The sequence below is a fragment of the Pezoporus flaviventris genome, unplaced genomic scaffold (genome assembly GCF_033815535.1).
Source record: "Pezoporus flaviventris isolate CSIRO_AGI_PZ_B2104156 unplaced genomic scaffold, CSIRO_AGI_Pfla_v1 ptg000007l, whole genome shotgun sequence".
In the NCBI taxonomy this organism is placed as follows: Eukaryota; Metazoa; Chordata; class Aves; order Psittaciformes; family Psittacidae; genus Pezoporus; species Pezoporus flaviventris.
The window spans coordinates 7,941,099-7,956,901 of record NW_026892555.1 but is presented as its reverse complement, the minus strand read 5'-3'; the positions used below and the strand labels follow the sequence as shown (position 1 = coordinate 7,956,901).

Genomic DNA, 15,803 nt, shown 5'->3' with positions numbered 1-15,803 from the left:
AGAGATTAAGAATGCTGGAGTGGTAGAGTTGGCTTATCCTGCCTTTCTCTGTTTTAATTTTTCTTGTGTGTTGAGATAATAGTTTCTTTACAAGATCTGGTTACACAGAGTGTTATGAGGAAAGGAAAGTCACTGTTGAAGTTGAGAGGTTTTCATTAGATAACTCCTGTTCACCACTAGCTGGAGCCTCCCTGTGCACATTGGTAGATGTGCTCTAGTCACCCTCTGAAACACCTTCAAGATTATTTTCTGCGTTTGTTCATCAAGGAGACTTGGTTAACGAACAAATTTGATACCATTACGCGGATAATCCTGGAAGCTCCTCAGTTACTTGAACATTCTTGAGAATTTTCAAGATCTAGTCTTTGTTTTCTTCTTTTCATAACCAAGAAATTTTATTTTCCTCAATATTTCAGTAGGATGTGAATGCCAGTGTCTGACACGCAGTGCAGTATTCATGTGCAATTCTCTGTATCATCTTCTCTGTCTGTACACTCTCACATAAAATAGGACAGTACTGTATTGATAAAGAAGCTGTTGCTATAAGCTAGTAGTCATCTTGATTAATCATACATGTGTGTATACAAATGTGTATGAATGTATTTGATCATTTTTTATTTCTTTAATTCTTTATCTAAAATGATCTGATATCAAAGTTGGCTCTGCTTGGAGTAGGGAGTTGGACTAGAGGACTTTTGAATATCTTTTCTAACCTAAAACATTCTGTGATTTTAATATTCATTTTCCCTTCTTTTGTCTTTTATAGCATGGTCAGCAGTTGTACAGACACATCTACTTAGGCTGTAAAGAAGAAGACAATGTCCAAAAAAACTTTGAACTTCTGTTTACATCTCTAGCTCTTACCACAATTGAACTAGCCAATGAAGAAGTAGTTATCGACCTCATTCGATTAGCTATTGCTTTGCAGGTATGATTCTCAATCAGGGTTTGGTTCATTGGCTGACAGTTTATATCTGTAATTGGAGATGGGGATAACTTTTTTGTTTGTATATTGACCTTCATGATTCAGTCTGAACTTGATAAATCCATGAAGGCAGTGCACTTTGTGCATACCACTTACTAATAGGGAAGCGTAAACTAATCAGATTTGTTAAAACTTCTGCAGCATGTTCTCTACAGGAAATATAGCAGATATGGAAATGTGTTTAGAAATTCCCCAGAATCACTGATATATTCATTATCATACTGAGAAGATACTCTTACAACCTGTGATCTTGTGTCAGTGTTCCGCATAAAATATATGGACTATGCTCACCTTGGAAGAAAGCTTTTGGTTAATTGATTTGTTGGAAATACTTCTCAACAAGACTTTTTCATCTTATGTTGGAGTAAAATTCTATCAGTGTGTTGTCAGGCTTTATTCCTTAACATCTCCTTTACAGGATCAAACATTATTTCATACTTACATAGAGTCCTTAGAGAAGCTGTGTAACTTAGTAGATCTATCTGTGTTGAAATTAAAGCATTCACAAAAGTAGTGCTAGCATGTGCTGTAGAAATTTGGTGAGATTGTGTCCTGTATTACTAGTTCACTCTCTGTCATTAGCCTCATTTCCTGATGTGCACCTGCATTATGAAACCTCTGATATGTAGAGTGCATCCTTAATTTTAAAATATGTCTCTGGAATAAATCCTTGATGAAAATTACATTAGGAGTTTTACTAGAGCTAAAATAATACAATCTGGATAAACATAGACATGCTAATAAGAATTAAGTAATTCCCTTTATGGTACCGTGTCTGTGACTCACAAGAGTGATTTTTATTAAGCTACTGTTTATAATATTCCTGAAAGAAATGGTGATCAGCAGGTGGTAAAGAGAAGAGACTGCCAGTCATCAACCTATGATAGTTGATTTGATTTATTTCTCTTCGTAGGGGTTGAACCCTTTAAGCACGCTGACTTCAGATCAAATGTAACTATTCAGGAGTGAGCTGAAAGACTAGGATTTTAAGATGGGAGGTATTAAATGATAAATAATACCAGATAATCATCACATGACAGCTAGTGTTCCTGATAATCATTTTGACTTCCATATATTCAGGACAGATTGTTATCTTTGGAAAGTATAATGCTATCCTTTGTATTTCAGGACATTGCCATCATCAATGAGGATAATCTGCCAATGTTTAATCGTTGTGGTGTCATGGCATTGGTTGCAGCATATCTAAACTTTCTGAGTCAGATGATTGCAGTTCCTGCCTTTTGTCAGCATGTCAGCAAGGTAACACATAATTAAGTAGTTTCAAGTCATTTAGAAGAGCACACATTCTACTGTAAAATGGGTAAATAACCCATTGTAAGTATGGTGTCCATCTCCTGTGTTTGTGTCCACTGACATCATTCTCTTTGGTCTCTGATGGCATTACTTTCTGACTCTTAAAATTATGCACAGAATAGTTTTCTCTCAAGGTATATATAAACATTTTTATTTTGTTTATGGAACCACATATAATGGGCTAAGTCCCCATCTGGTATTAAGACTTTGCAGCCTCTCTGGCTTTGGTGAAACAGTAGTGGCATGCAGGAGACCATGAGAACCTGATTTTTAGTCTAAAGGGTGAGTGCAACAATCTCCTGTGGTTAAAAGAAACTATAAAGGCCTACTATGTGCTGAGGTGGATGTTAGTGAAGGATTGGTAATCTGCTGTATTAGAACCTCTTCAAGCAACTTTGTCATTGGAGAAAATAGCTGTGGTACTCCATTTGTTCTATTTGTCTTGGGTTTCTTCAGGTCATTGAGACTAGAAGTCTGGAAGCATCTTATTTTCTGCCAGAAACAATTTTCAAAGACAAATGCAAGTAAGTACATAAAGAATGTGAGTTAATGAACAGTGAAGTACCTATTTTACTATTAAAAAATAGCATATCATTGAAATGTCTTCCATACATGAAAAATAATTTAGAGGTTTAATAGTATACAGGATGGGCAGAAGAAAACCAAGGATTAAAAGCATATATGAAAAAAAATGTGGGGTTTGGGTGGTTTTAATTGTAGCTGGAGGGACTTTTATCTGCACAGTGATGCTTGGTGTAAGCACTAGCATAGCAAAATGCATTTTCACTGAATCACAGAATGGGTGAGGTTGGAAGGGTCATATAGGGTAAGCAGTCCATGACCACATCCAAGTGGCTTTGGAATATCTCCAAGGTTGGGGACTCTGCAACCTCTCTGGGGTCAACCTGTGCCAGCGCTTGGTTACTCTCACAATAAAGAGTGTGTCTTGATGTTCAGTCTATGTTCCCTCTGCCACTGGGTACCACTGAAAGGAGCCTGACTGTCTTTCCATGCTCCTGTACTTAAGGTAGTTAGTTGTACATACTGATAAGATCCGTCTTCTTTTCTCCAGGCTTAACTGTCCCAGCTTTGTTAGTCTTTCTTCATTGAAGAGATGATCCAGTCCCTTAATCCACCTTAGTGGCCCTTTGTTGGACTCTCTAAAGTAAGTCCACATCTCTCCTGTCCTGGGGAGTCCAGCACTTGGCACAATACTCCAGGTGTGGCCTTAACCAGTGCTGAGTAGAGGGGAAGGATCTCCTCCCTCGATCTGCTGGCAGCACTCCTGTTAATGTAGCCTAGATACCCTTAGCCTTTTTTGCTGCGCTCTTCTGGCAAATGAAAAATACTACTGCTCTGCAGTTTCTGTTATTCAACAGAGACAGTGTTCTTTCAAGACGTAGCAGGATAAGTGAGGAACATATTTCAGATAACCAGGAAGCGTTAAGGTAATTGAAAATATCGCAAAGGTATTCATTTTGGGGTGTATTCATTCTTAGAAAGATGAGCAAGTTTTTACTTCCATCTAATCATTACCATTGACCCTTTTCAGTTGCTTGCAGACAACTGGAAAAATGCTTTACTTAATGAACAAAATCTCTACCGGTAAATAATTAACTTCAAATACATATTTTGACAGTCTTCCAAAATCCTTAGAGAAGCATGAAAAAGATCTATTTTTCCTCACGAACAAGATTGCAGAATCATTAGGAGGCAGTGGATACAGTGTGGAAAGACTGTCAGTCCCATATGTACCTCAGGTGACAGGTAAGTAGTAATTAGTGGCAAAACTACTGAGTACCTGTAATTAAGAATGCTTTTTTAATGTGTTGTGTGAACATGAAGTGTAATGTGACTGCTTGGCAACAAAACTTAATCGTAGCGTAATTCCGTTTCCTCAAGATGTTCTTTTTTCTCTTTAGTTGTTCTGTTATTGCTGAGAAGTTTCATCTTTCTGACCTTTTAAGATTTATTCCTTTTTCCTTAAATTCAGGAGGTGGGCTAGGAAGTTCTTGAATCCACTTTGACTCTTTTCTGTAAAGTCTTTTCTGTCAAAAGAATACCTAAGAAGCAGGTAGTGATTGTTTGTTACTGGTTTTCTGTATTAACTTGAGTTAGCAGGTGAGGAAGGTTTGTACAAGTCAGTGTTCTTTATCCTTTTTATGTCAGCACTGGATGGAACATAGTAGATGTGGCCTTATGCTGGCTTATTTGCCTTAGTCAAATTCTCAATGAGCACATGTTGATTTAATTAAGAATCTTGTGTTTTCCTCCATTAGGTACCTATGCTAAATTAGGTATCTCATGAAAATAGAAATGTGCCTGGGGAAGGTTTGCGAGAGTTCTTGCTACCCAGGACAGGGCTTTGAGCATCCTGGTCTTGGTTGAAGGTGTCCCTGCCTAAGGCAGGGGGTTGGAACTAGGTGATCGTAAAGTCCTTTCCAACCTAAACCGTTCTGTGACAGTGTGTGTGTGAATGACTGGCTGTGTGTTACATTGTGTGGTTGGGCTTTTAATGGATTTCCAGCAGCCAGTTGAACAATTCACTGAAAAAGAAACTTCACATTGCTTGAAGAATTTTTTATTAACCATGAGTAGTTTGTGCTTGCACGTAACTGGTTGCTCTTTTAATACGCTGTAAGACATCCCAGTGTGAAGTACTGTACCATGTTCTCTTCCTTATTTGGGGGTGGGGGAAGCTGATAATTTAAATGTACATTTAACAATTTTTTGTCTATACATATATATATATTAAATTTAGCTCTATTTCCATCAGGCAAAAAGCTTCATAAACACAGATACAAGTCAAAAGGTAAAAATAAGTTGTAGGCCAGCCTGCTGTCCTGCTAGTAGTAGTGTGTCTGTATAGGATGTGCACAGTCAAAACCAATATGCTTTTAGAAGGCCTTAAGACCTTTAGCCCAGAAATTGTGTTGTACTTGGTGTATTTAGCATTTCCTTCTGCTTTTTTTTTTAATCTCGATATATGTGAAGCAATGTGAGCTGCTGCAAGTTTTGCCTTTCTGTTTACTGTGTTTGGAACTCTGCAATATGCTAGCTTCCGATTTTCTTTTCCTGAGAAGGTATTAGGGCTATAGGTATCATTTTTATGATAGTACTGATTACCTCTTTGATTGACAAGAACTTGGTAGAAAGTTGGAAGAAGCTCTCAGCTGTTCGTAGAACGGTCATTTATCCTACTCACTGTTCAGGATAAAGGCTCAGGGTATGGCCAGATACATGTACTGTTTTGTAAGAAGTTTGCTTGGGACTGATGCCTTTACCCCCTTATCCATTTTTCTTTCTTGTTCCTCCTCAAATCATCTCAATCCTCCTTTTCCCCACCCTTGCTTCCTCCCCTGAGTATCCCATATTAAGCTTTGTGCAATCCCAAGATGCTGTTCCCTGCATCCCACACTGTGTCCGTATCCATCACTGCTCAGTCAGTAAAGTAACCCAGATTGCTGCTCCCATTGCCCCATGGAGTGGGTGCCACCCCAGACCATGGGACCACAGATCCTGGCATAGACCTTGCAGGGGCTGGGACAGCATGTATCAGTGCTCCACCATCACCCCCCTCATGACCCAAGGCTCCTTCATGCGTGTGGAGATGATCTTCATATCATTTAACAGAAGAAAATGCCATTTTCACAATTTTTCACACACTTTATTTCTTAAAATTAGAGACAAATTGGCATTTTAATTAGGCAAGTATAGTGAGGCATCCAGAGAAGTCGCAGATGTGTATCTTCCAGTGCTCAAATGTCAATTACAGAGAAAGCAGCAAGATGGCAGCAAAGATGTAGTTTTGTCTTGTGTTTACTGCTGAGGGCTAAGGGGCTTTCCTCAGACTCTACATGTATTTGTTCGTGTCCCAGTGAGCCATCAGGCATTAAATATTAAGCAAATCCTTCCAAATGCCACTTCAAATGCTCAAGGTCTCCGAGAAACTGGCCAAGGTAACTACAATTCAGGTGGTTTTCACTGATCCTGTTCTTTACTGGTTCTTGATCTTAAAATAGCTTTCATTTATATGGCTTCTGAAGGATATATCTTGATTTTTAAATGCTGAGTATGTTCAGTTCTGCTGGAATGAATTCTTGTTCGTGCTCAGTATTTGCACTGCAAAAGCACTTGCTAAAAGTGGTTTAAGCAAAGGTTGCAGAAGAACCAGCATAAATTGCCTTGTGGTGCAGGAGTTTTACAGTCATTCTCTTTGTCTTAGTATCAAGTGCCTGCAGGTCCTTCTAACTATGTGCGTGCAGTGGAGCAAATAATAATGGCCAGGCCCAAATGGCTTGGTCTTGTTTAAAATGTAAAACGTGACATTGCAGTTCAAGGTTTTGTAAATGCTATACATGAAAGTCATTCGAGTCTCCATTTGTCAGAGGATCCTCATGACACAACTGTAAACTTACTTTTGCTGGTTTTACTTACTTTACTTTTACTTGGGTTTTTTAAAATATTTTAAATATGATGGTAATTTTAAATATGATAATATATTAAATGTCAAACGTGAGAAAATATTATTGTTGTATTGTCTCAGGAATGCAGTCACAAAAGGAAAATCCGTCAACTGATGGATCCTTTGATCATAATCTGCTTATGCAGTAATGAAATTACTATGCTGCTTTTATTATCAGCACAGTTGGTCACATTCTGACAACTTTTTAGGCCAGCTGGACTTGCTAAAATGTTTGTAGGAAGTTAGAAATAGAATTTTTTTCACCAAGTAGATTTTTTTTTTTTAGACTTGCTGAATATGGTGCTTGTAGCAACAAGAATAAGGAAGGGCTGTTGTTCCTTTCCATTCAGAAGTCTTTATTTCTTCTGTCATTGAGTCATCTTCCAAAAAGCCCTTTTCTGCTTTAGAGTACCTGCAGATTAAGACCTTAATATTTCAATTTCACAAAAAAATAAGTTCAGGCTTTTGTAAATGACTCTGCAGAAGCATGTTACCGTGTGCTATGTTATTTATTATGTATTGGAATAAAATCTTATGTTTAAAAAATTCTGAGCTTTCAAGGGAAAGTTGGCAAAATCTGTGATGAAAGAGGGAAGAAGCAATAAAACAGATATTTTCCTTCATATTTAATAATTTAGAGCAGTAACAGCTTGCTTTTCACGGCAGTCCAAATGATAAAATAGATGATCTTTGATTAAATAGGCATATAGAAACAAATCTGCATCTGATGTGTAGAAGTTTGATCATGTTTCAAGTTCTATACAGAAAGTGAGGTAAATTGTTTTTCTTCTAGATGAGGACAGACTCTCCAGGAGGAAGAGCATTGTGGACACAGTGTCTATTCAAGTGGATATTCTGCCTGGCAACAACACAGAGGATAAGGTGTGAAAATCGTAGGATGTTTTAAAGCAGCATCTTTATAGGGAATGCAAATGAAGTTTCCCCAGAAAGTCTAATATTTCATTGTTTTAGCAGTGTTAAATGCTTTGGGGTTTTGATGTTTTTAACTCCTTTGTGTGTAGAAATGTGTTGTCAAAGACTGCTACTGATCTTGCTGTATAACGATGCAATATATTTTGTCACCATAGTTCTTACAGATAGTACTGCAGAATACAGGGTAGCAATCCCTCCACAGCCTCCACAGGCTGAACAACTCATATTTTTATAAGTAAATATTCTAAAACATTTTCTTTGCATTTTGAGGGATCAGATAAATTCCTGGATCTGTATCCCTGTGTCATTTGAAGTCTCTGAGGGGCATGTTCATCAACATGGGGCTGACAGATACATGACTAGTGGGAGACCTGCTGTCTTTGGGAGTGGCAGGTAAAGACTAGGCAGATTGCATACGCTATGATGTTACGGTATTGCCTTTTCCCTTCCAGAAGAGTTTAGCACACAGAGCTTTAAAAGTCATGGGAAGGATAAGGCAGCAACAAAAAGTCTGTATGTAAGGTACAGGAGCTGATGCTAATTATCCCTTAGGAAGACTGCATTATAATTAAAATTATTCTCCATCTTTTGACACTTCATTTGAAGTATTTCTTAAAATACATTTCTATTTCTGTTTCTACTGGATCTTTTTCAAGGTCCTGCTGAGTTCTGTTAACCAGATTTCTGCTGACTGTGGTGGAGATTAGCTGTTGAAATTGAGGTGTTTGTACCTGCAAATGAATCCGGCTGTTAGCATCTTCAAGCACAAACTAGCTAGGGACATGAAACAGAGTGTGTGGTCGGTGTCAAGCTGAACATTAGTTAAAAATGAGATATAGTTATTGCAAAATGAAGCAAAAAGCAGTAACTGTTTTCCCCTCTACCCTCCACTACTATCTGTTATTTTAGGATCACACTGCTGGTAACTCAACTAGTCTGAGGAAGCAGTTGCTGTTATTTGCAACAGCTGTGTGAGAACCAGTACTGAGGCTTAACAATATAGAAACACCACAGCATATTCCTGCCAAAATTCAGGTCTTTTTCCAAAGTATTGTTGCCGTACAGCATCTTACCTAGAACTTGGAAAATTTTCCTTGATCTCATTTGATAAAAATTTCCTCACTAGTTGTAGTGGCTGAAGAATTTGCAGTAGTGATCTCTCACGGAAACTCCAAGTAAAGCTATTAGAAACTTCTGTATTTATCAAATTCCTTACTTTTTATTATCTTATATATAATATATGAGTTTTAAAGGCTTTTCTTTCTTTTTGTTTAGAATGATAATACTGAAGAAATCACCTTTGAAGCTTTGAAGAAAGCAATTGGTAAGATTTAATACAATTGTATTCATCCAGCATAGTTCTAGATTACTGTGGATTTGCTAAAGAAAATGGTGTGGCCAGAATAACATAATTAGAACATTACATGTGTTTTTCATCAGCTGGTAAATGTATTTAAAACTTGTTATTTATTTCTAAGTTTCTGAAATGACATCTTGATATTTTTAGTGAATTCAGTTTCTGAAGCTAAATTGACTGAATGAAAAGCATCTGGAAATGCCTGTCATCCGTTAAATTTGCCCTTGGAGATCAAGCTATAAATAACATAAGATTTTCAAGTTCCATTCAGTGATTATTTATAAAGCAACTTAAATATCTTTTGCATATTATTATTCAATGTGTGCAGATAATAAATTGCAAGGTACACACTGCTGCCTTCAAAAACACTGTTTTCTTAAAAGAGTAGTTTTCTGACAAATGACCCAGGTACCAGAACTTAGAATTATCCGGTTTCCTTGTTTAATATTGCTGTAAGTAATTATGGATTAATACTGTCCAGTCCATCAAAATACGGATTAGGCATTGATATTTTAAGCAATAGACAGACACTGAAACAAGAATTCAGTCTGTTTCCCCATCACTGAGGTACTTAAATTCATTACATGCTGGAAAGTTCCAGCTGCTTGTAGGTTTACTCAGCCTATGGAGGTTGAACTTGCTTGTCCCAAATTCTGGTAGAAAAATTCTGCCCACTATTCTGCATGGTACTGGGAGGGAGGATGCTCTCATCTTTTCTCTTGAGGCTGAACTTGCGTGCATTGAGTGACAAGTGCAGTCTTGAGTCCAAATAATAAAGCAAAAGGAAGGCTGGATGTACCAGTAATTAAAGCACAGAGTAAGAAAGAGGCAGACAGGGGTCCTCAAACCAGCACTCTGAAGCTGTAGCTGCATTTTTGCTTTAGAAGCAACAGCAGATGACAGCTTGCTTGAGTATGGCTGCATCACTTCAAATGCAGTGCTTGTTTGCTTTGCATTGTGCATTTGAAGGCCTATATCACGTATACTTGATAAGCAAAGATGACTTACGTCTTTATTTTTTATTTCATTATTTTAAGATAACAATGGGCTTGAAGAACAGGAAAAAGAAAAAAGGCGCCTTGTGATTGAAAAGTTCCAGAAAGCACCATTTGAAGAAATTGCAGCACAATGTGAAACCAAAGTGAGTTTCTGACAAATGTACATCATTGAAGATACCAGTGTAAGCATTAATTGGGATGTGTTGGCAGAAGGTGATTTATGTTGCCATGTCACTGCTGCAGTTACTCCTAAAGTTCAGTCTTTGTCTTTAGTTATAGTCTCCACTGTTATCAATGTTGGGAGATTCCAGTTATTTAAAGCGTGCTTTTGAGTGTTCCTAGAACTTTCGGAAAGCAAAACTCATACCCTCTTCATCTTAATGTTTTCCTTGCCATCTTTGAAATCTAGATTCCCCGTTTGTTTGTATTTCATCCTGGGACAACCGGAGCACTTTTTATCCCAGTATACATTTTGAATAATTAAATGTGTTTCAGGTTTGTTAAACTGCTAGCTGTAATAGCAAAATTTGCTATGTAATTCCTTGCACTTCAAGATAGGCTCACTAAGCCTCTTCAGGGCTTAGAAGCCTTGCAACAGTGAGAAAAGAAACTCAGACAAGAAATGCTGCCTTAGATTTGCCATGTGGTGAAGATTTGCCATATGGTGATGTGGCACACACTCACTGAGTATGACCTGGCACATTCATTTTAACTCAGTTCAACGTACAGTAGTTAACAATTCAATTTTAATGCTTTTCCTAGGCAAACTTGCTTCATGATAGACTTGCACAGATACTGGAACTCACCATTCGGTAAGACTTTATGCATGAAGAGTGTGATGGATGATAAATGACTTATAAAGCAGTTGTGACTACTTTCAGGTGGTTATATCACAGTGTTCTTAAACATATGTAATAGTTAAGGCAAGTATTATCTGCCTGAATGTTGTGGTTTAACCCTGATAGGCATTTCTGCTCCACACAGCCACTGGCTTACTCCCTCTCAGTGGGATGTGGAAGCGATAAAAGTGAGAGAGCCCATTAGTTCAGATAAGAACAGTTTAATAGGTAAAGAGAAAGCCCCATGCACCAGCAAAGCAAAATAAAAAATTCAGTCGCAACTTGCCATCAGCAGGCAGGTGTTTAGCCACCTCCAGGAAAGCAGGGCTTCATCACGCATGATGGTGACTTGGGAAGACAAATGCCATAACTCCAAGCGTCCCTCCCTTCCTACTTCTTCCTCGTTGCTGAGCAGGACACCATATGGTGTGGAATATCCCTTGAGTTAGTTGGTGTCAGCTGTCCCAGCTGTGTCTTCTCCCAGCTCCTTGTGCACCTACAGCCTACTCGCTGGTGGGATGGTGTGAGGAGCAGAAAAAGCCTTGGCTCTGTGTAAGCGCTGCTAAGCAGTAACTAAAACACCCCTATGATATCAACACTGTTTCCAGCACAAATCCAAAACAGAGCCCCAATCTGTGGAGAAAGTAAACCCCATCCCAGCCAGAACCAGTACACTGAAAGAGGAGACTTCATCTAAAACAGTCACTTTGATTTTTCTTATTATTTTCCATCTTTTATATAGTGGACAATATCCAGAAACCATGTCACAGTATACTTATATTTCTGTGTATATCAGTAGTATTGAAGAATGATGTAGTTTTCCCATTGTGGTATGCTTGAGAAAGTAGTTAGGTATTGAACACCCAAAATAGTACATGACAGTATTATAGTGTTTTGCACATCCATTATGCAGGATAAACAGGATGCGTTTAGTAACATTTCTATAGTTCTGTAACATCACTGAAGTTGATTATCTAGACCAGAATACCAAAAAAAAAAACAAAAAAAAAACAAGGCATAATAATTTCCTTAGAATTTCAGGAATAGAAGAAAACACTGATGGTTGGGGAGTAGAGAGGGGATGGTGTGATTTACTTTTTGTTTCTCAGCTTTTGGTTTATAAACTTAACTACTACAATTATAAATTATTGATTGTGCTTCTCACACAGCCCTCCACCCAGCCCCTCAGGAACGATGACCATTACTGCTGGACATGCTCATTACCAGTCTGTTCCAGTCTACGAGATGAAGTTTCCAGACCTTTGTGTGTATTAAGTGTCTTCTGAAGTCTGCTGGACATTATTTAGAGTAGAATACAATAGAAAGAACAAGATGAGTTTTCAAACTTTTATTGTTTATTTCCTCTAATGATGGACATGAGCCATATAAGGATTACTCTAGCCAAACTTATGAGACTGTCTTGTTTTGTTTTCCTCTGTAATATATTTGAAGTTAGGTTTTTCATATATCATGTTCCTTCATTGTCATGTTTGAGTACATGTAAAAGCCAGGTTTAAAACTTGTCTTGCTATACAGGTGAATATTTCAGTTACTCTAGGAATTTGTATTTCTGTAAATTCCTTTAATTTCAGGCACTGTAACTGAAAAACCTGTTAAAGCCTTTTGCTTTTTTGTTGGTGGTGGTTGGTTGTTGTGTTTTAATCCTCTTCACCTCAATTATATATCTTAACAGGAATGCTTTTGGCTTGCTTCATCTTATTAAATGTAACCAGTGGAGCACAACCTTAGCTCCCTTTGTTCATGCTGTCATAGGTAGCCAACTTCTTTGTTTTGGAATATATGGAAAAAACCCAATACCTTACACGTGTTCAAGTACAGTAAATGAATTAATGGACACTTAAGTAATTTTTTTTGATGCATCACATAATAATGCATTTTAGATATGTATGCCCAGTGTGTGTCCTGCATTTCTTGTTAAAATTCAACTGCTTTGCATAAGAGATGAAAAGTCTCCTCTTGAAGCACTGAACTGTGCAATACTTTTAATGTCTTAAGGTGTATCGTTTACAGACTGTACTTTTGAAAATGCAGTAGTATTTTACTGTCTGCTTTGGTATAAATACAGGAGAGATATATTTAGTATAGCAAAAAATAAACTGAGGGCATTTTAAATCATAAATACAGAAATTGCAAATATATTCTACGAGGTATTCTATTCTCTGTAGTTTATTACAGCTTTGTAATGATATTTTAGAAATTGAAAGAAAACTGGATGAAACAGTTTAAAGACGAGGAATTTATTACATATTTTCAAGCAAAAGCATTTTTAGAGATGCATTTCTGTGTTCGTTTTTGTTCCATTTCTCAAACGTTTCTAGAAATAAAGAAAATATGGTAACTTTCATAGGTTTATGTATCTGAGTATACTATTCAAATGTAAAGAAAGGAAAGTATATATAGTAAATATATATTAGAATATAGAAGATCACTGAATTTTGGATAATTTTCAAGGCTGTCCTTATGACTCTCCAAATTCTGTAGGCAAAAAGAAAAAACAATGTTCATTGATGACATGAATAGTAAATTTGAAGTCCCTTAATCTGTCTGAATCTGACTGAAGCAGCACAGACATCAGTGAAAGTTCTCAAATATCTATAATAAATGTAAGGCACTTAGTTAGCAGGTTAGATAAACAGCGATCAGGGCACAAAGAAAGTCAGCTAACTTCAGTTCATCCTGCTTTGAGCAGGAGCTTGGTTTAGTTGACCTTCACAAGTCCCACCCTAAATTAATCCATGATTCTGAATGGTTCTCTGTCAGCTGTTGTGCTGGCTGAGCATTTGCAAACCCACTGTAAACAGGATTTTAAGGTTTTTATAACTGTAGTACAGTATTCCACTGGGCTGCTTTCAAAAGCCTGAAGTGACATAATATCAGAGAAATATCAGCTACTTAAACCTATGAGATAACATGCTGAGACTTTCAGAAAGCATTCACAAAACTCAAAAGGTAATTGAGACCTTCTTTTCAGTTTAACAGTGCAATCACAGCTGTTAGTGGATGACGAAACAGCCCCTTATCTACAGCATTCCGTTGTGATTTTTACTGCTGCAGCGTTTCAGCCTGATCAGACCACAGTCTACACATAAATAGGACTCTAGCTTTTAGTTTTCACTTTTTGGGGGGTTTTTAAGGTAAGACGTAATAGTTTTGTGGCCTATATAAAGAGTGTAATTTTTTAAATAGTAAATCTAGGGATACAATGTTAACCACTTGTCCACTCTGTCATTTTCTAAGAATAACACTGCACTTTTGTACAAAAAGTCTAAGAAATAAAGAATGTACTTCTGTTTGCACTCTTGCAGTATGGAGACTGTGCTGTAAATACAGGATTGTTTCTGTGATTGAATTCTGTTGCATGAATGCTGCATGTGAAAATAACTAGATTCAGCATTTCATTTTCTGTTTATGAAGTATTTTTCATTTGTGCTAATGATAAGGTTCCACGTTTTCAATGTTCAAATGAGGTTTGTTTGGGAAATGCAGGTGTTGTGCAGGTATTGTGCAGGGAATGAAGAGCTTGCAACACCCTGTGTGTTCACAGGATAATTAATTTCTTCCTTTCTGGAAATTCAGGGAGTCTGTAAGTTGAGAATTGGTTCACTCTGGCCTTTGTAGACAGCTGGGAGAAGGGAGTGACTGTAAAATGTATTGGTTTGGTAGCTGTTGTTATGTGTAGTCAGTGAATGAAACCAAATGAATTAAGAATGCTGTTGTACAGTATAAAGCTGCTTTTTTTAACGGGTCTCTTTTATGTTCTTGAGGCAAGTTGCAGAACTTAAAAGCTCCATGTGCATACGGGCCCTGTGTTATCTGCAACATACTGAGTACTGTCACAGTGGTTATAAATCCAGCTGTTCCAATGTGTTCCAGCTTTTGCTTTGGGTTCTTCTTCCCATTATGTCATTTTGAAAAATTATAGATTATGATAGTGGGTCATTTTAAAGTAAATTTAAATCCATGTTGATTTTAAAAGATGAAATTAATTGTTTATCCAAAATCAAGAGTAGGGCTAATTTGTCTGTTGTTCTGATGGTCATATATTCTGTACTGTATGTCATGATCCAGTTTCAGTCAATGTAAGAACACACTGTGCAATCTATATTTAAGCAATAAAACCCAAATTTAAAATCAGTCTTTTCTAAGGTATCAGTTAATTTTTATTGCTCACAAAATGTCACTGACATTTTTTAGCATTTAAAATAGGCCTCATTTTTTTGTCCTTGCAAATGTTTATAGCATTGCAGCATTGTTAAACTACTTTTAGTAGTTTAACACATTTAGTAGTTTAGTACATTGCTAAGGCCACCAAAATTTGAGAAAGGAACAATACAAACATAATTTTCTAGTAACAAATAAGCTTCAAAAAGATAAGCTGTGCTTTTCGGATCTGCCTTCGTGGTTAGAAAGCATATTGACTTTGTATTATCAGTTTGAAGGAAGAAAGTTGTCAGCGTGTGCGAAGATCTGCATGCAGTTCACCCACAGGGAGCTTTCTTCAAACCGTGGTGCCATCTAATGGGGCTGAGTATTACACTGATGTTTGTTACTCACTTCTTCTGGGAGCACCCATTTACTGAAATATTTATTTTAATAGTGCACCCTGAGAGAAGGGGGAAGAACAATTCTTTATTTCTATTTTGAGGAAATTGGGACCTTCTGTAGCTCGCATGACACGCATATGACACTCATGTCAAAAAGCTGTTTGCAGGGTGGATACCACAGCTAAACTCATTCTGGGAGGTGATGACTACAAACTGAACTCACCTTTTTTGTTGGCAGGGTGAGCATGCCCTTCCTGCGCACCCTGATGCACAGATGCTCTGTTGCTAGTACTCCTGGTCACTACTGCTCCTTAGGCTGCTTCTTGTAAGTAGTTGCAATGCCCAGG

At 37.4% G+C, this 15,803-nt stretch overlaps 1 protein-coding gene across 5 annotated transcripts in view; it reads left to right on the top strand.

Annotated features, from left to right (window-relative positions):
- EFR3A (EFR3 homolog A) overlaps positions 1-15,044 on the top strand; it is a 75,630-nt gene extending 60,586 nt beyond the window's left edge. For 4 of the 5 annotated variants that reach the window (XM_061447704.1, XM_061447703.1, XM_061447701.1 and 1 more), the window contains 9 exons: positions 767-928; positions 2,114-2,245; positions 2,756-2,823; positions 3,939-4,066; positions 7,558-7,646; positions 8,973-9,021; positions 10,092-10,195; positions 10,815-10,864; positions 12,061-15,044. In XM_061447704.1, the coding sequence (XP_061303688.1) occupies positions 767-928; positions 2,114-2,245; positions 2,756-2,823; positions 3,939-4,066; positions 7,558-7,646; positions 8,973-9,021; positions 10,092-10,195; positions 10,815-10,864; positions 12,061-12,166 (888 nt within the window). In that variant the 3' untranslated portion in view covers positions 12,167-15,044. The remainder of the gene's footprint in view (positions 1-766; positions 929-2,113; positions 2,246-2,755; positions 2,824-3,938; positions 4,067-7,557; positions 7,647-8,972; positions 9,022-10,091; positions 10,196-10,814; positions 10,865-12,060) is intronic. The other variant, XM_061447702.1, reaches the window with a different exon arrangement.
- The last annotated feature ends 759 nt before the right edge of the window (positions 15,045-15,803 follow it).